A 17,433-nucleotide genomic window follows, 5' to 3' on the forward strand; every position below is an offset into this window, starting at 1 on the left:
GGAGCATTTACATCATGTGGCCGTGCCACTTTGCCTCCCGAGTCGGCAGCTGGCAGCATAACGTCGAACCATAATATTGTCAGTACACCAGGATAATGATTCAGATATGTCGTGCGGAAGACGGCGAATCATATCAGGTATCTTGCACCAGAGTCTTCGATCTCATAGACTCGCAAAACTTACGTCAAACAACAGGTCAATGCTAACTTACGAGACATTGAGAGGTAAGTCTATGACCAAACCCAGTTTTACACCCCACTAACAGTTGTTTTGAAGGCGAGGAAGCCTAGAGGCATTCTTGAATCAGGAGACGGGCGTTGATCAGGATGCCATCTTGGCTTACCTTTCGGATGGTACGCGCTTGCGTACTGACAATGTTCGTGAGCTAGTGGGTGCACATGACCAGGCGAGTCATATTCTTACTGTAAACGCAAAGATATTAACTTCAAGAGCAGACTATCTATGTTTTCAACAAGTATTATTTGGATTTTGACTTAAACGACGTGCTTCACGAGCTAAGAGTTAACCCACCACTGCAACCTCCGATTGAAGGTGCGTGGCTTGAGCTATATTCGATGTTTTGACGTCAGCAAAGTACTACAGATTCAATTTCCACGACTCCTCCGTATCGACCTTCGCAACTCGCCGCGTCTTACCTTCGCACAGCACATACGCACCTCGAACACATCGTCCATACCGTAGCCACCCTTCACCGTCAACATCAAGCAGCTCAAATTGCATCCAGCAGCCTCGAACTGAATGTTCTCGCTATAGCTGATGTTTTCGATGGCATTACTACGACGGCTCGCAAGGACCTCGAGCGACAGGCTGCGCTCCTTGCCGGTCTGGATGCGGATTTGGAGATCATAAGCCGCGTGAAAATACATGCTGAGTTTTTGTCGCCTGCTGTGAGAACCGCGATTGAGAACGGAGAGCGACCGAGGACGCTGGGTGATTATGTATCGAATGTGAAGATGAAACAGGTCGCTGACGCGTGTGCGAGGACGCATGGTACGTAATTGACAAAAAAAGTTGTGATGACTTTCTTATGTTGTTGGTTTAGAGGACCTCCGGGCTCAATTCCAAGACGCTGAGAAGTCGGCAGCCAGGTTAACGAACGGAACTAATTCTGTACGCGCAACAGTAATGAATACGCAGTCGGTGTTCCTTATTCTATGATAGTATGTTCATCTCACTCGTTCATAGAATTCTGGAGGGTGCAGACGCTTCAGGGCGTCGGGCGCAGGAGATTCTCGAAAAGGCATCAGACATTACAGCAGCTCTTGAGAGTCCTGCCACGGATTCAAATAGCCTTCTTCGTGGTATGTCCAATTCACAGACGAATTAACAAGGTAATCATGTTTCAGAGCTAAAACATCTCGATGGTGCACTGCGAAACGAAGTACGAGCTGTTACCGAAGCCAAGGTATGTCTTCAAAGTCGATGGAAATACTCCTGCTGATGTTTTACAGAACGCATATACTGAGCAATGCATCGGTGTCCTTCGGCAAATCAGCGCCTTGAATATTGACATCGTGCAGCTGCCAACGAGCCTCTCCAACCTCCAAAGTAAATTCAGGGCTAAAAACAGCTTCTCGCACATACAGAGGCTTCATAATATGCTGTATGCATATGGCGCCACTGTCGTTGAGATCGTGCGACGCAAGGAATTTGGTCAGTCAACGCAGTATTGCGTGACTCCATGTCTGATCTCTCAAATGCAGCTCACTTTTTCTATCAGCGCGCGCAAAGCATCTTGGAAGTGATGGCCAAGCTGTCGTAAGTCCATGAAAGTTGTACGTTACAACTCCTGATGAGTCTGCAGTGCAAGCGAGCGGAAGCGCCGACAGGTGTATAGAGGGGAAGTACATGGTCAACTGCCTTTCGATACGAAAGGCATGGACGATATTGTACCGAGCATCGACTTCTCTCCTTCTGGTAGCAAAGAGCCGTCGTATTCACTGAAACGCGAAGACATCGATGGTATTGTTTTTCCACTGGCGCATTGGCCAAACTCAACTCATAGTAAAATACTAGTGCTGCTTCAAGTCCTGAGCGATCTGGAGTTATGGGCGCGGTCAAGTTCAGACCCTGTGGCGATGGGCTCAATACAGGAAGCGAGAAGTGCAGTGGATAAGCTTATAGCCAAGATGGATAATCTAGAAGCTGGGTTCGACCGTATTGCTGAGCGTTCTCGTGAGTAAAATAAATCACCAGACTCATATATAGCTAACTTTGTGCAAGTACTTTCGGCATCACGACTGTCCTCGTCACGCAGAAGGCGTAAGTCGATATCTTTCTATCTTTGTTCTAATATTGGCACTTACATAAGTCACAGTAACAGAAGCGGACGAACACGCATTTCAGGAACTGGCTGAGCAACTACGCGAAATGCAAGAAGCCCAGGAAAACCAGGAAAAGCTGATGCAGCAAGAGCGGACGTCCTTTCAGGCTGAAATACATCGACTCCATAGCGATCTTCAAGCCACTGAACTCATATCTCACTCCGAGCGCGAACGTGCAGACATACTAGAGCGTGAGCTGCACCAAGCCAAAGCGCAGATTGAAAGCGAGGTTGCAGCCCGACGCATATTGGAGCGCCGTAATTTGGAGTTGGCCCAAGACCTCGAAAAAGAGCGACAGAATCGTGTCCTAGCACTCGTTGATGCAACGGAACAGACACGTGCAGTTGAAGTAATGAGGCAGGAGCTATCGCAGGTCCGCTTGCAATCGGAGGAAGTCAAAGCTTTGGAAGCTAGGAATGCGTCAAAAATTGCTCAGCTAGTCGAGGAGCAAGCAACGACTCTACGGAATCTGGAAGCATCACGTGCCAGAGGGGAAAATCTGGAGACCCAGATCCAAACCGCTCGCTCTGAATGCGACGAGTTGAACCGAGCGCTGAAGAATACAAACGTGGAGAAAGATAGGTTACTTCGGTTACAAGCTAACGAGCACGATCGCATTATGCGGGATCACATCGCCGAAGCTGACGGCGACCGGGCTGTTCTTGAACACCAATTCTCGGAGCTTAGAGCACAGCTTGAAGATACTGAACGGCAACTGAAGGAGGCACGCTCACAAACCGACTTAACCAATGCAGATGCTATGGGTTTGCGTGAGGAGCTTCAGCGGGTCGAGCATGAGCTTCGGGAGGCAAGGCACGTAGAGAGAATCCTCCGAGATGACTTGACAGCTGGACGATCCTCCCAGTCCGACTATGAGCATCGATTGGAAAACAGTGGTCGTCTGGTTGCTCAGATGCTCGATGTCGCGATTGCCTTCCGAAATTCTCATTGCAAAGCACTTTCTCTCGTGCATAATCTCACTAGTCACCCCAGTTCATCGAAGCACACACAGTCCCTTGCCGAATCTGCATTCACATCCACCCAACGCCACGCGCAGAGTGCAAGTGCGCAAGTCGATGAGCCCTCTCCAATCGATCCATCAGATCTTTTGGGTGCCCTGGAATCATTACGTGCCTTCGATCATGATCATTTCTTAGAAGCAGTGGCCAGAACAGGTTTCATTATTCGGAAGTGGCAGAAACAATGCAAGGAATATCGAGAGCGCGCGAAGGGCAAGATCTCTTTCCGGAATTTCGCCAAAGGTGATCTAGCACTGTTCCTTCCAACCCGGAATTCTATTTCAAAGCCATGGGCGGCGTTTAATGGTACGTATCTATGTTACTACGATGATGAAACTTCTCCTGACGATGTTCTTGACATATAGTGTCATTCCCACATTACTTTCTTTTGGCTACTGGCCACCTCGCGGACCAGCTGAAAACGAGAGAATGGATAGTGGCCAGGATAACATCCATTACCGAACGTATTGTTGATAACAAGGTGCGTATGGCATGGTCCATACCGTCGTATTTGTCCTCAACGGCCGACCAGGACCCCTCCAGCAATCCATATGGTTTAGGCGACGGGGTAAAGTATTATATGTTGGAGGTGGAAGACTGGACTCAGGCAGGTCAGATGAATAAGCGAAGACCTGCTGCCAGAAAGGTTTCAGCGTTATCGGATCCTGAAACAGACCGAAAGACAAGCTCAGATCCTCCCGAGCCTTCTCCTAGCCCACCACCAGCGCCTCACCAATCTGAATTTGAGAGCGTTTTCAGTGCTACCCAGCCTCCCACATCATCGTCCTTCCCTATCAGGGCAAGAGCGAACTCCACGCCCGTTGCTGGTCCGTCTTCATTGTCTCGTCTGCTTGCCCAAGCCCCTCCTGAGAACTCGATGGAAATAATTCCATCATCGCGGGACGTCTCTCCCCCTACTACCCCTCCGCTACCTCCGCTACCTCCGCCACCTCCTTCGCCACCAGCACAAGTTGATTTGTCGAATGCACAACAGCCTGCTTCATTAACTCATGCTCCACATATACCATCTCCATTGCGTCCAGGTTCGCGTGCATCTCGTGGCTCCTCGTCTTCTAGGTTCTCCGCGGTGCGGCTTCCGCCACTTGCATCCGTGTCTGCTTCTCCCACTGCTGTGAAAGCAGTGGCTACTACAGCTCTGACGGGATATGATTCATCTTCAATATCTCCCCCACATGAATATTTAACCAGTGGAAGACCGCCGTCTCCACAAGGTTCGTTGTCCGAAGGGATGACCAGCATCTTTCTCCACAGACGCCGGACTACGTCTCACCATGTCCCTCGGTCCTCTCCATTGGCGTCTAGCAATTTCTCGGGTGCACCATCAGCTACTAGCGCGCTTGCCAGTTTAGCCAGCAATTTCGTACCTTTTGGGAGAAGAAAGAAGGTGGATATGCCTGCCCCCATCGTTGAGGGGCACGTACGGGATCAAGCTGGGGGAAGTGATGTATCAGCCAGTGATATCCTGAGACGGTTTTAGGTCACACCTTCTGAGCACGATCGCTGCTCACCCTTAATTCGTAATTTAGTTGGAATAGCCCTCACAGGGCATCATGTGATAGTTACTGCCTTTGAACTCATTTATGCCATCGGAGAATCTCTCTGCTAAACCCAGAGATTCCTACCTTGTAGCCTTTTTAAGTAGTCAAGTGTACTACGGACCTTAGCAATACTGCCCATATGGCCGCATCATTTGACCCTCCATGATGATATTAGCTTTGGGAATGAGTCGGCTACCTGTTTAAAATTTCAAACTAGTTGTTTTGACTCGCTAAAGACTGAAGGAGATGAAGCTCGGGAAAAAATCGGCAAGCCGTGTCCGAAACCATGGCCTTGAACTCAAGTTATGCTACGTGGACTCGATTGACGTTGAATAGGGAGATCCTTCCGCTTGTGACAGGCCCTCTCAGTCTGATGATCAAGGTACTAACTATCTATTTTCAGGGAAAAGGTGCATTGCGGGGAAACTGATTTAGTGCATGCGGAAGTAGCGCATCCCAAACTTACCAATAACGGCATATTCCCAAAATGTGTAGTATTGTTAACTTGTTCAACGATCAGACTCACCCTCATGGTTTTCCCGTCTTGATGGCTCGTTGAAAGTACAAAATGAGGATTCCCGGACCATGGGCAACGGGGTACCTCAGGAGAATTCTCTCCTGCCGAACTTTATCCGCTCCGCGGCTGGTTCGAAGTGTTAAAATCTAGCCTCCCTGAATGATTTGATTGTCCATAACTTTCATCCGTCTCCTTCACCATCTCATTCTAGAGATCAATCATGGGTGGTGTTACTGCCGCTGTTGGCGGTCAAGACGCTTCATTCGCGCATCTCATCGATGAGAGGAGAAAGTGGTACAACAACAGGCGGTAAGCAAACATTGTTGAATGCTTCTGGTTCTAATCGACGTAATTGAATCATAGACTCATCGCTCTCAACGCCTGGATTATGCTCCTGTACGTTCCTTTATCTCTTCTGTCACTCCTCTGTTTAAACATTCTTTCTTAGTCTCATCACTTCCTCAACAAATGGGTACGACGGCAGTATGATGAATGGACTGCAGTCTCTTCCTCAGTGGGAGTCTGCCTTTAACTATCCATCTGGCGGTAAACTAGGTCTTTTGAATGCCATTCAGGCAAGTTTATTTTGTACTTGTATTGATGATCTTCACTGATAATAATTCCACGGCAGAATATTGGTGGCTTAGCAGGTTATCCATTTGCCCCTTACGTATCTGACGGCATCGGACGTCGTAGGACAGTGTTCCTTGGTGCAACAATTATGTGCATCGCCACTGCCATACAGACTGCCTCTCAGTCCGTGGGCATGTTTATTGGTGCTCGATTCCTTATCGGTTTTGGTCTTACTTTTGCCGGTCAGTACCATCCCCTTGTGTATAAGTAATTGATTAAATGACACGCTATGTATAGCTAATGCCGCACCAATGTTGGTCACCGAGGTTTCGTATCCCACGTACCGCGCTCCCCTGACATCCCTCTACAACTCCCTTTGGTACTCTGGTTCTATCATGTAAGTTTGATCATGTGAACCCGCCCGTCGGATCTTTGACGGTGATCATCATTTATATCAGTGCTGCCTGGACGACGTATGGCACTTTCAAGATCAACAGCACATGGGCATGGCGTTTGCCTTCCCTCCTTCAGGGTATCCCATCCATTCTGCAGTTCGTTCTTGTGCTGTTTGCACCCGAGTCACCCCGTTGGTTGATTAGAAATGGTCATGAGGCGGAGGCTCTCAAGACCCTCGCCTACTATCATGCTGATGGCAATGAGTGAGCCGCTTTATTTTGATCGCATTTCGCCCCCTGGATCGTTTTTATCAGGCAGGATCCTTTGGTATTATACGAGTTCGAAGAGATCAAGGCCGCTATCGAGTATGACCGTACTGGTTGGTCTTGTTTTACTTGCTGCACTGTGCTTTTTCATACGGATGTTTCTAGTTGCCACCAATGTCGGCTGGAAGTCACTCATTGCCACTCCTGGCAATAGGAAACGCATGCGCATCATCGTCGCTCTTGCCTTCTTCTCTCAGTGGTCTGGGAACGGTCTTGTTTCGTACTACCTCACAAAGGTCTTCAATGAGATCGGCATCACGGGCTCAAGCACTCAGTTGCTTATCAATGGTATCTTGCAAATATGGAACTTAGGATGGGCCGTCTTTGCTTCTTTCATGGTCAATAAACTCGGTCGTCGCTTCTTGTTCTTGCTTTCAGCATCTCTGATGACACTCTTCTACATGGCACAAGCTATCTGTTTCGCCGAGTACGCCGAGCATGGTAACCCCGCTGCCGGACACGCTGTCATCGCCTTCATATTCCTCTTCTACGCAGCATACGACGTGGCGTTTACACCTCTCATTGTCTCCTACACCGTGGAAATTCTACCTTACAGCATTCGCGCAAAGGGCTTCAACGTGTTCAACTTCGTCGTCTCTCTTGCGCTCATTTTCAACCAATATGTGAACCCAATCGCACTGGACGCCTTGTCGTGGAAATATTACGTATGTTAGCAGACGCTATCTTGTTCTTTTCTAACGGTGATACCTAGATCGTATACGTCTGCTGGCTCGCTGCTGAATTCGTCTTCCTATGGTTCTTCCTCATTGAAACTAAGAACAGGACCCTGGAAGAAACTGCAGCCCTCTTTGATGGTGACGATGTGCTGGATCAGATTGCTAACAAGGCAGAGGGTGCACACGAGGTGTACGAAGACGGTTCATTGGAGAAGAAATCTTTAGGCGCGGATAACGAAGTGTCTAGAGCTTAATTTTTCTCAGAGTCCCGCTGCGTATTAATCCATTACGTATAACTTAATGCAGAACGTGACACCATGCTACCTCCTAAGTACGTGTGTATAACGAAGGGCATTATTAGCTCACTTTCAGTTGCGGTCTGTTTTAAGTTGTGCCAATGAATTCATGTGACGTGATGCCATATGTCCCGCCAATACCAGTAGCTCCCATCCTTGCCTAGGCTGTTCAAAGTTCAAGTTAAATATACTCTTCCCCGCGTGTTCCCCGCAGTCGCTGGCATATGGACACGCATCAATCTCGGGGTCGATAGAATCGTGTTCACAGGAAGGCCTTGCAAAGCCGCTCAACGCCGCACGTCAAGTCAGAATGAATATGTACAGAATTTCATAATATTCGACAACGTTTACTGTGACAAAAAGAAAAGAAAAAACAAACACAGAATATCTGGCAGTTGCGGCGAAGCATTAGGAGCACAAGACGGGATAATCCATGTGCATAAAAAAACCTATAGCACATGAAGGCCAATACGGAACATGATGGACAGAATATGGACAAAAGGGCACCGTGGGGGGGTTAGTCCAATGAGTGAATAGATATGTAAGAATTGTAACATGGCGGGGTGTACTTGCAATGAATTTTCCCTCCACACGCAACCCAGAAACGTCCGTACATCAATGCAGCTCGCGCATTCTCAGCCATCTTGTTACCATCGGTGAATCAGCCCAATGATCACCTTTACAGTATGCCTTGTCGCCAATGTAAACCGCACAATTACAACCAGCAATGAACAATACAGAATGATAAGAGGGAATGTCGACGACCGGAGAATGAGTGAAGGCACGGCTGGCCCTGCTCGACTCAGCCCATCTTGCTGTCCTTCTTCTTCTGCTTACGCGGTGGTGTTACTGGTCGACCCATGTTCATTCCTCCGTATGGATACTTAGCCTTCTTCTCAGCAGGCTTCAGGATCTGAATATCAAAGTCAAAGTCAACCAAAGAACATACAAGGTAGCTGATATCGTACCTGGAAGGAACACAATAGGGTTTCATCCACACTCATCATCGCGCCTGCGTTGTCGAATTCTCCGCAGTAATTAGGCGCTGAGAACAACGTGACCAAATGCCGCTTTGCAAAAAATTCATAACCGTCCTCAACGACCTGATTCCATGGCGTCAGTCAGCGACACAACACCCGGCGCCCGTATGGACGTTGCCCGTAAAGCGCAGCGTACCTGATGAGCTCTACAGATGAGATCCATGTCATGTTTCTGCAAAAATCGGGACACCACGTCGGGTCCGAATGTGAAGGATACTCCTCGGTCATTCTCCGACCACCCAGTGATATCCTTGTCGGGATCTGACCATAATAGGTCACATAGCAAACCTTGGTCGGGTAAGACACTCAAATTCAAGCAAGATGCACAGCAAACTTACCTGTGTCAGGAACATCTGTAGGTCTCATCACTCTCCGTATTTGCTCCATGGACTGAAGATCAGGGCTGAGACCACCGTGCATTGTGAAGATCTTTTCGTCGATGATAGCAGCTATAGGGAGACAATTAAAGCAATCCGTAAACGTCTTCCACAATTTGATATTGTAACGCCGTTTGCCTGTCACTGCTATCAGAGCTTCATCGTCAAGAGTTGGAGTACAACTTACATTCATCATAGAAGCCATAGATTCGGTTTATACTTGCACACTCATGGTTGCCCCGGAGGATGAAAAAGTTTTCAGGGTACTTGATCTTGTAGGCGAGGAGGAGACAGATAGTCTCGAGGGACTGCTTCCCCCGATCGACATAGTCGCCGAGGAAAAGATAGTTTGCTTCTGGTGGAAACCCGCCATACTCGAAAAGTCGAAGTAGGTCGTAATATTGACCGTGGATGTCACCTAGCCGAAGGTGGACCCGAATGAGTCATCCCGATGAACTCACAATGACCGAGCGATACTCACCACAAATCTTTATGGGGGCCTCTAATTCAAGCAATATTGGTTGATTTATGAATATCTCGCGTGCTTTTGTGCAAAGATATTTAATCTCGTATTCTTGTAGTTGGACGGGTTTGCCTGGGCGGTTGCCTCGCACTGGATGCAAAAATTAGGTTAACGCCTGCTTTGAAACATATTACGGGCGGTCCATCTAGAAATGTACGGATGTTATGAGCGCTTCTGTGTGTGTGTGCATGTGCACTCCATCTTTTTTTCCAAGGTTGCTTGCTGTGGTGCGCACGCGGCCCCACATGTCACCCATGCCTGTAATTGTGCACCGCATTGCACCAGCCCGCCTCAAACGCTGACCCGTTATGCTCCTTCCTTCCACAACCCTGCCCCTCAAGGTCCGAAATCTGCTCTCCAAAGAGCCTAAGAGTCAGAGCACGAGCCACTCACCCTCCAATAAGCGGTCAATAACCGAGTCCAGATCGATCTCCGTCTGCGAATCTGCCATGACTGGTCTAACTGAATATGCTCAATACGTCGGGCTTGAGGTGAAGGATGATGGTATGAGGAGAAAAAACGGGGGAAATAACCGCGAGAAGGAATATCGTTTTCGGCGTTGTAGAGTTAGTTTTTGGTGCGTTTTTTGAACGGCTTGTGAGATTTGGAGGAGGATAGTCGTTGAGCTGACGATGGCTGCCAGAACCAGGTAAAGAAAAGGTAAAATGAGAATATCGATGAGGGAAAACACCAAGGATCCAGATAACAAGCAACCTGGATGAGCAGATCGGTGTCAAGGCAAATACCGAACCTCGGCTCAAAACGGAAACAATTCGTGTGAACTTTCTCTATCAACAAGAAAAAAAAAAAGAGCGACAATATCATACAACAAGGGCTACTATCAATACAACCCATACCATTGTGTAACACACAAGTACAACAGAAACGACCATAAGAAACATGCGAACGAGGCAAGTTACAGCACTGCAGGAATTACTACTCCATTACCACCAGCCTGAGTGTTCTCGTCTGCTGGTCGTCTATTTCTTCTCCGTCGACGCCTGTAGATACATTTGAGAAAGACACAATATCAAGCAGAAAGATAAAACACACCTTGGGAACATCGGCCCTTTGGGCATGACACGATGATCAAGGTCAAGTGCGATGTTCGTGCCCGCATGGAAAGCCTGCATACACAATCAACATTAAACCGCATCACTCATATGTAGAACCCACCTCTATCCACTCTACAACGGAAGCCACATCTGCTGCCTGCAAGAGAAACTGTTCCCCCTCCAGCCGTACCCTTATGACGTTCTTCCGCTTAAAATAATCATTCCCGAGGCCGCTCTCCGCGTGCTGGAGGGTATATGCACGGATCAAATCGCCTTTCCCAGGCTTTTGTATCTCGCCGCTCCGCAATTGCATCCTCGATGAGAGGAAGCTGAGGCGAGACGGAGCTCGTGGTGTCAGAGGCGATGTCCTTTGTGAATTTGCCTCTTGTGAGGTCGAACTAGACACAGAATTACGACGACTGTTCGGCTCGCTCACCGGGAGCAGTTCCATTCCCCCGTTCAATGGCCCAGGAGATGTCATACCCCTTCCTCGCGATTGTGGCCCGCTCGATGAGCCATTGTACCGCCACGAAGTGAGGAAGCTGGCGCCGGACAGCCTCCTATTAGCGCGCGATATCGAAGGCGTCACAGATTGATTCGTAGCTCTTGATGATTGCGATTCGCTCCTCGTCCTGTGCGGTGTAGGAGGGGGTGAACTTGACGAGGATGCAACCGGCTGATCGACCGCTATCTTCGAAGGGGGTGCCGAGCTCTCGTCCTCTCTTTTCGAAGAGGGCCCCGGGCTCTCGTTCATCTTCCGCACTGGCGCATGATATCCACTACTTAGGTCACCCACGCCGACACGTCTCTCCCACCACTCGCCAATGATGCCCGCCCCGCTCGCGCCGGGAGGACACTTATAAATGCGAAGTACCGTCCCTTCAAGCTCGCAGAACATACGTCTCCATTTCCTGTCCTTTGCCTGGATACCGGGCGAGCTGAACTCCATCTTGAGCGGCATAATAGCACTAAGATACAATGAATTGCTATATGGCGGTAACCGCTCGCGACCTTCGTCCTCATGGAATTGAAACGGAGGTGCACTCTTCGGCGGGCGCGGGTCAAAGGAAGGATATGGAGGTGGTTGCGACGCGGAGGTGAAAGTAGGCATGGATGTGCGTCGCATAAGCCTTCCCATTACTTTGTCTGTGTCGCTGCTCTCGACGGATTCGACAATATGCTCAGAGACGGAAGGTACATTCGAATGCACTGTGTCGCATGACTTTTTGCGTTTTAGTCGCAAGTCTCTTCGGGACACACTCAGGTCAATCATGCTGCGAGATGGCGCGCGATACAGACTGGGTGGGCGGCTGACATCCAGGGAAAGCTGCACACGATGAAGCGAAGGATTAGGTGTTATTCGCTGCCGAACATTGACGGACTCTCCCAGAGGTGTTATCGGAGAGAAAGGTTTAAGTATAGGGGCGGCGTCCTGCCTCGGAGTCAAGTCCGGGAGTTTCCCATATACCTTGGACGAGAAATAATCAACGGCATTGTGAGGACCGGGGATAGACCCCCCTGCTGAAGATGGCGAGGCAAAGGGTTGAGAAGAACGACCAGGGATCGGGAGAGCCAAGTCGGCAATTTGGGTTTGGAACTCTCGCAGCGGGGAATGAGACAAAGAACGGCCTGTACCCAAACTCGGCATTTCCTCCCCATCACCATCCTCGTCACTCTGGTGCTCCGAGCTTTCATGTCTCAAACCCTCGTCTCCATCACCCTCGTCCTCATCCTCCACGTCCTCGTCGTCCTCATATTCGATAGCAGAGTCTGGCTCGGCATCGGCATCGGCATCGGGCCGTCCGTGAACACTCAATAATGGCACATGCTGGAGGCGCACAACTGGCCGCACAGTGGTCACCGGAGTAGGAGTAGGCACAGGTAAAGTCGGAAGATTCATAATTGGCATACGGTGCCTTGAAATGATGGAAGGAGAGAGACGGAGGCCACGCTCGGTGGCAACGCGGAATGGAGGTGGAAGGGCCGTCATCGGCTGTATCTCAGTCTGAACACTGGACGAAGGTAAAGACTGTATAACCGGTGAAACCAAAATAGCGGATGAGAAAGGAGTTTGAGCGGGTTCTGGTTCTGCAAATGAGTTGGCCATGTCTATGGTGGTGATTGGTTCGTTGTAAGGAACGGGTTCCTCCGTTTGTTGTGGAGTCTGTGAGCTTTCCAACGGCGGCATCTCATCTGGTACAGGAGATGTGTCTTGCAAGACCACGATATCTGGCACGTTGCTCGGGGTCGCTGAGTGTGATAAGCCATCATGTGATGCACGTGTAAGGCAGTCGCTTGACGCGCCTGCCCACAAGAAGAATGGCGCTGGAGCGAGGACATTTTCCCCATCATTACTAGACTGATCAGAGAAGTTCTTTGAGACCTTTATCTCTCGTAAAAATAATGGGGCGGGACCATGTCCCGCAAACACTGGGCTCGCAGAGGATTGCGTGAGACCGTCCCAAGCTGAGTAGCGCCTTGACTGGCGGGTGGGGCTGTTGCTAGACGATGAATCATCCGTGTCCGTTGGAGTGAAAGCATCATCTAGTCGCAAGCCTACAAGCCTAGGAGTGGATATGTCTGGCTTGCGAGGAACATCAGGAGAGGGTATTTGTGAGCAATCGTTGTCTGGGACGGCTGAGACGACTCGTATGGACATGTTATCTTTTGAGCGGCTGCCTCCCAAGCGCGGGTGCCAGTTCAGTTTCTTGAGAAGCTGTGCTGCACGAGCCTGGAACATGATGACCTGATTCATATCTCAACCGACATGAGACAAAGGTGAGATCATACCTGGAACGGTGATGCAGACTTGTCCATCACGAGGATGTACTACTTGAAAGGCCAGTGGGCGCTACTTATCTCGTGTGGGGCCTGCCAGTGGCAGGGTTGCGTAGAATTAAGCAACGAATATTAAGCAACGGGCCGACTGTCAGATTGCACTTCAGGTGAGTGATGCTATGGCAGTCAATCAGGAAGCAAAACATGGATACTTACACGAACTACTTGGTGCAGACTCAGAGGAGTAGTGGAAAGAATTATAAAGCATGGGTAATGATGATTGGGTACAAGCATAGTACCAGTCTAGTTAGTGTGTGACACGGCAAATCCGGCTTGCGTTTCTAAACTTAAGAGTGACATGACATAGATGGTCTATCAATGCCATACTTTCGGGTGTAACAAGCCTTCTAGCGAGCGATCGGGCGCCTCATGTTGTCTCGTCCTCATCGCCAAGCTCATCGTACTACCTAAATTACAATCATGAAACGAAATCAGGGTATGTTCTCAGTTAACACCAAAACATTTTCCTTTGATGGTCCCACCCCGATGTGAGCCCGAAATCCTTGGTGCGCCCCGCAAGTGCACAGCGTAACATGTTGCCTCATCGACGCTCACACATTACGTAAAGACAACCCTGTGAGAGACAGTCAACAGCCAAACCTGTGTACCTCAGCGCATGGGTTTGGAGCGTGCTAACTCCCGGGGCGCGAAGAATATGGCGTCAGAAAACCCATAAATTCTCGAGTTCTCAGGACGGGCTCGTCATGATCTCTGTATGATCGGCAATTGCACACGGATATTTTGAGATGCCTTTCGATGCCTGGTCCTGGGAAGCTGACTACCAAGTCATTAGGCTGTAACGGGGGATTATCATATGACCGAATGACGGTCGTGTACCATACCAAGTTCGTTATCATGGTCCATGGAGCTGGGTTTTCATGTATTTGGCCCACGAGATCTGAATCCCTGGCCCAGCCTGGACTCGATCAAAGCAGATGGCAACCGCGCAATAAACATCGCTGAGTCCAGCGAAAGGGATTTTGATTCAGACCAATCACGATAGCCTCGGATCAAGATGCAGCACTCGCGAGAATCAAAGCTTAATTAAAGGCTATAAAAGGTCGATTGATAATTTGACGGACCGCCTCTTGGGAGAAAGACCAGGCCGCGGAAAGGGGTATGCCTGCGGCAAGAGATGCTGGTGTGAAGTTCAGAAATATAAGCCTGAAGTCTGACATTGAACTCGCCGTCGGAAGGGGCGGTCACGTCGGTATGCAGCTGCGCAAGTTCTTGGACAAGAAATATAATCAAGGTCAAAATATTATGGGCTATATATGCAACCACTTACTGTCATACGCGCTATAGCAAGTAGTAATGTTGATGATACTAGTAGTAAGTAATCATGATTTCGGGTCAGCGCCCTCAGCTAGTAACCGTGACAGTCACGTGAACAGAAAATAAGGCGCTAGTGCAGCAAGTTGAACCTCTTCTTCATTCAAGTTCGTTCAAGTTAGCTGCTCAGTGTTTATTGTCCGTTCCCTTCATAACTTTTATTCTAACACACATCCAAGTAAGTTTTAACACCATTTGTTCTTTTCATGAAAACTCGTTCGTGGAGGAAGTGATCGATACTCATGCAATTTTTTTTCTTGCAGACAACATGACTTCAACTCAGTATTCTGACGGACGTCAAGAGACGCGTGTTGAGAACTATACCAAGTTCTGGCAAAAGGACCTTGGTAAGGAGGGTAAAGCGGACAATCAAAACCGTGTTGAGAGCTACACCGACGTCGTAAACGGTATTAATTCACAATTTTTTTTGTGAATGTCTTTTAACGACAGAACCCACAGGCTACTACGATGGTGCGACAGAGCTGTACGAATATGGCTGGGCACAATCCTTCCACTTCTCGCGGTTCTATAAAGGCGAGGCTTTCACAGCCTCTTTAGCCCGCCATGAGCACTACCTCTCAGCACAAATGGGACTTCGCCCTGGCATGCGAGTACTGGACGTCGGGTGCGGTGTCGGTGGTCCTGCTCGCGAGATTGCTCGCTTCGCCGACGTCAATATCGTCGGCTTGAACAACAACGATTTCCAGATTCAGCGTGCTCGGAAGTACACCAAGAAGGCTGGCCTTGAAAACCAAGTAAGCTTCGCCAAGGGTGATTTCATGAAGTTGTCAGAACAGTTTGGCGAGAATTCGTTTGATGCTGGTGGGCGTTTTTCTAGGCTTTCAGAAGCTAATGAATCCTAACGGCATTAATATCAGTGTACGCCATTGAAGCCACTGTTCATGCACCTACATGGGAGGGTGTGTATGGTGAAATCATGAAGGTCTTGAAGCCCGGAGGAGTGGTATGATTAACTCTCAACTCCGAGCTTCAATATATTGACATCAGTTTATAGTTCGGTGTCTATGAATGGTGCATGACTGACACGTGGGATGCATCCATCCCTGCACACAAGGAACTTGCGCATGCTATTGAGTTTGGCAACGGTATCCCAGAAATGCGTCCCTTGAAGCAAGCTCGCGAAGCTATGATCAATGTTGGCTTCTCTATTGAGCACGAAGAGGATCTTGCCGAACGCCCTGATGAAGTTCCATGGTATTACCCGCTGGAAGGCGACATATGGAAGGCCCAGACTGCTTGGGATTGCTTCACTGTTTGGCGGATGAGCTGGAGTGGAAAGCTCGTTTCACACACTGCAATCAAGTTCATGGAGATGCTTGGTTTTCTGCCCAAGGGCACATATGATGTTGGCGAATCCCTCAAGGTCGCTGCCGATGCACTTGTGAAGGGTGGTCAGACCAAAGTGAGTTGAATTATGTCTGTAAATTTCTAGCGAGGGCTCATGAATTGTTTGAAGCTGTTCACGCCCATGTACCTCGCAATTTGCCGCAAGCCCGCATCTTCTGAAAGCTAGACTGGATACTCATGACACCACATATACGTATATACCCTGCCACTAATATTCTAGAAATCTTGCATAACACTATGGCATGCGCTGAGCATGATTTTGAGCTGCAACCTTGGGTGACCGAGTGATCTTGAGCATTAAATGATTCAGTCTATTCTGGAACCGCACTAACGATATTGGGAACAATCGTTCAGATTTTGGCGGAAAAAGATGAGCAGAACGTCAGAGCAAACCTAGACTGGTGAGTAACACGTCACGCATCAACAAGCGAACCTTATCATTTTGATAAGAGCCCTGACGATTTCATGACCCATGATAAGAGGACAAGCCATCCCAGGGCGAGCAAACACGGGTTATCTAAGGCATACACTGACGATTAGCTGCAAAGTCACATTAGCGGCTTTGAGGCTCACAAGGCTTGTGCGCGCGTCATAGGCGACGTTCGCGCTAGACCGTGTCGATGAGGTCCTTGTCCATTTCGGGTTGCTAGAGGACCCCCAGGACATCGACGAGGTAGAGCCTAGGTTTCGGGAGGTGAGGGTTGTCGTCCCCGATACTAATGAAATGTATTGATGGCGAAGTTTTTTAACACTAGCAAATATACAATGGTACAAGAATACCACAGGCCGAACGAAACCAAGGCTTGAGGGAAGAACTAGACCCAAGAAGGCTGCTATTGAAAAAGGTTTGAATTGCTTTCAGACGGGTCACAGCCTGAGTTTCTTAATACAGGAACCCAAATCTCGGAATGTGTCATATGTTACACAGACTGCCAGCTCATGCGATCGCAGCGGTTACAACACATGTATCACCACTTTAGCCTATCCGCCATATGCAGTCCCATTTTCAAAGTACCGTAACGGTACTTTCTGCACACAGGCTCTAAATTTTCACCAGAAGCCCAATGCTTTGAGGAACACGTTCCTTACACGAGGAATAGGTGCTACGATACTGCAATGGCTCGTCTGGACTATGTCTTTTCACATCCCTCGCTGATTGTATTGAACTCCGTAATTAATCCTCTCTTTGCCG

At 48.9% G+C, this 17,433-nt stretch overlaps 5 protein-coding genes across 5 annotated transcripts; 3 read left to right on the top strand and 2 right to left on the bottom strand.

Moving 5' to 3' along the window:
* Positions 1–41: 41 nt before the first annotated feature.
* Positions 42–5,158, top strand: EDB93DRAFT_1125232 (putative peripheral membrane protein). Its single transcript, XM_041448709.1, has 16 exons — positions 42–137; positions 196–224; positions 277–406; positions 456–552; positions 604–1,011; positions 1,064–1,157; positions 1,207–1,322; positions 1,368–1,426; positions 1,473–1,674; positions 1,725–1,779; positions 1,826–1,983; positions 2,038–2,196; positions 2,245–2,283; positions 2,339–3,670; positions 3,730–3,845; positions 3,897–5,158. Exons 1-16 carry the CDS (start codon positions 96–98, stop codon positions 4,860–4,862), a joined length of 4,002 nt encoding a protein of 1,333 aa, XP_041311065.1. The 5' UTR covers positions 42–95; the 3' UTR covers positions 4,863–5,158.
* Positions 5,159–5,423: 265 nt separating this feature from the next.
* EDB93DRAFT_1125238 (hexose transporter) lies at positions 5,424–7,857 on the top strand. Its single transcript, XM_041448710.1, has 9 exons — positions 5,424–5,749; positions 5,804–5,836; positions 5,889–6,015; positions 6,072–6,255; positions 6,311–6,410; positions 6,472–6,672; positions 6,724–6,788; positions 6,841–7,400; positions 7,448–7,857. The coding sequence occupies exons 1-9, from the start codon at positions 5,661–5,663 to the stop codon at positions 7,664–7,666; spliced, it is 1,578 nt and encodes a 525-aa protein (XP_041311066.1). The 5' UTR covers positions 5,424–5,660; the 3' UTR covers positions 7,667–7,857.
* Positions 7,858–8,276: 419 nt separating this feature from the next.
* EDB93DRAFT_864469 (serine/threonine-protein phosphatase PP1) lies at positions 8,277–10,401 on the bottom strand. Its single transcript, XM_041457743.1, has 7 exons — positions 10,042–10,401; positions 9,607–9,738; positions 9,313–9,543; positions 9,087–9,263; positions 8,885–9,036; positions 8,677–8,811; positions 8,277–8,621 (listed from the first exon to the last, which is right to left on the bottom strand). Exons 1-7 carry the CDS (start codon positions 10,097–10,099, stop codon positions 8,511–8,513), a joined length of 996 nt encoding a protein of 331 aa, XP_041311067.1. The 5' UTR covers positions 10,100–10,401; the 3' UTR covers positions 8,277–8,510.
* Position 10,402: 1 nt separating this feature from the next.
* Positions 10,403–13,767, bottom strand: EDB93DRAFT_864586 (uncharacterized protein). Its single transcript, XM_041457744.1, has 6 exons — positions 13,698–13,767; positions 13,494–13,629; positions 11,140–13,434; positions 10,825–11,085; positions 10,702–10,775; positions 10,403–10,649 (listed from the first exon to the last, which is right to left on the bottom strand). The coding sequence occupies exons 2-6, from the start codon at positions 13,518–13,520 to the stop codon at positions 10,565–10,567; spliced, it is 2,742 nt and encodes a 913-aa protein (XP_041311068.1). The 5' UTR covers positions 13,521–13,629; positions 13,698–13,767; the 3' UTR covers positions 10,403–10,564.
* A 1,174-nt stretch (positions 13,768–14,941) lies between these two features.
* On the top strand, positions 14,942–16,892 carry EDB93DRAFT_864648 (S-adenosyl-L-methionine-dependent methyltransferase). Its single transcript, XM_041457746.1, has 6 exons — positions 14,942–15,051; positions 15,137–15,280; positions 15,333–15,695; positions 15,752–15,837; positions 15,889–16,296; positions 16,351–16,892. The coding sequence occupies exons 2-6, from the start codon at positions 15,142–15,144 to the stop codon at positions 16,405–16,407; spliced, it is 1,053 nt and encodes a 350-aa protein (XP_041311069.1). The 5' UTR covers positions 14,942–15,051; positions 15,137–15,141; the 3' UTR covers positions 16,408–16,892.
* The last annotated feature ends 541 nt before the right edge of the window (positions 16,893–17,433 follow it).

Source organism: Suillus bovinus (assembly GCF_016758785.1).
Source record: "Suillus bovinus strain UH-Sbo-P2 chromosome Unknown EDB93scaffold_8, whole genome shotgun sequence".
Lineage (NCBI taxonomy): Eukaryota > Fungi > Basidiomycota > Agaricomycetes > Boletales > Suillaceae > Suillus > Suillus bovinus.

What these genes read in the sequence shown, in the direction of transcription:
- EDB93DRAFT_864586 (XM_041457744.1), bottom strand. Translation starts at nt 13,520, where the DNA reads ATGGACAAGTCTGCATCACCGTTCCAG. An exon ending in GGGGAATGGAACTGCTCCCG is followed by an intron (nt 11,086 to 11,139) that starts GTGAGCGAGCCG and finishes ACCTCACAAGAG; the next exon opens with GCAAATTCACAAAGGACATC. An exon ending in AAAGGGCCGATGTTCCCAAG is followed by an intron (nt 10,650 to 10,701) that starts GTGTGTTTTATC and finishes ATGTATCTACAG; the next exon opens with GCGTCGACGGAGAAGAAATA.
- EDB93DRAFT_1125238 (XM_041448710.1), top strand. Translation starts at nt 5,661, where the DNA reads ATGGGTGGTGTTACTGCCGCTGTTGGCGGTCAAGACGCTTCATTCGCG. An exon ending in AACGCCTGGATTATGCTCCT is followed by an intron (nt 5,837 to 5,888) that starts GTACGTTCCTTT and finishes ATTCTTTCTTAG; the next exon opens with TCTCATCACTTCCTCAACAA. An exon ending in TATCGAGTATGACCGTACTG is followed by an intron (nt 6,789 to 6,840) that starts GTTGGTCTTGTT and finishes GGATGTTTCTAG; the next exon opens with TTGCCACCAATGTCGGCTGG.
- EDB93DRAFT_864648 (XM_041457746.1), top strand. Translation starts at nt 15,142, where the DNA reads ATGACTTCAACTCAGTATTCTGACGGACGTCAAGAGACGCGTGTTGAG. An exon ending in TCTTGAAGCCCGGAGGAGTG is followed by an intron (nt 15,838 to 15,888) that starts GTATGATTAACT and finishes ATCAGTTTATAG; the next exon opens with TTCGGTGTCTATGAATGGTG. An exon ending in TGAAGGGTGGTCAGACCAAA is followed by an intron (nt 16,297 to 16,350) that starts GTGAGTTGAATT and finishes AATTGTTTGAAG; the next exon opens with CTGTTCACGCCCATGTACCT.
- EDB93DRAFT_864469 (XM_041457743.1), bottom strand. Translation starts at nt 10,099, where the DNA reads ATGGCAGATTCGCAGACGGAGATCGATCTGGACTCGGTTATTGACCGC. An exon ending in CTATGGCTTCTATGATGAAT is followed by an intron (nt 9,264 to 9,312) that starts GTAAGTTGTACT and finishes TAGCAGTGACAG; the next exon opens with GCAAACGGCGTTACAATATC. An exon ending in TACAGATGTTCCTGACACAG is followed by an intron (nt 9,037 to 9,086) that starts GTAAGTTTGCTG and finishes TACCCGACCAAG; the next exon opens with GTTTGCTATGTGACCTATTA.
- EDB93DRAFT_1125232 (XM_041448709.1), top strand. Translation starts at nt 96, where the DNA reads ATGATTCAGATATGTCGTGCGGAAGACGGCGAATCATATCAG. An exon ending in GCAACAGTAATGAATACGCA is followed by an intron (nt 1,158 to 1,206) that starts GTCGGTGTTCCT and finishes ACTCGTTCATAG; the next exon opens with AATTCTGGAGGGTGCAGACG. An exon ending in GAGCTGTTACCGAAGCCAAG is followed by an intron (nt 1,427 to 1,472) that starts GTATGTCTTCAA and finishes GATGTTTTACAG; the next exon opens with AACGCATATACTGAGCAATG.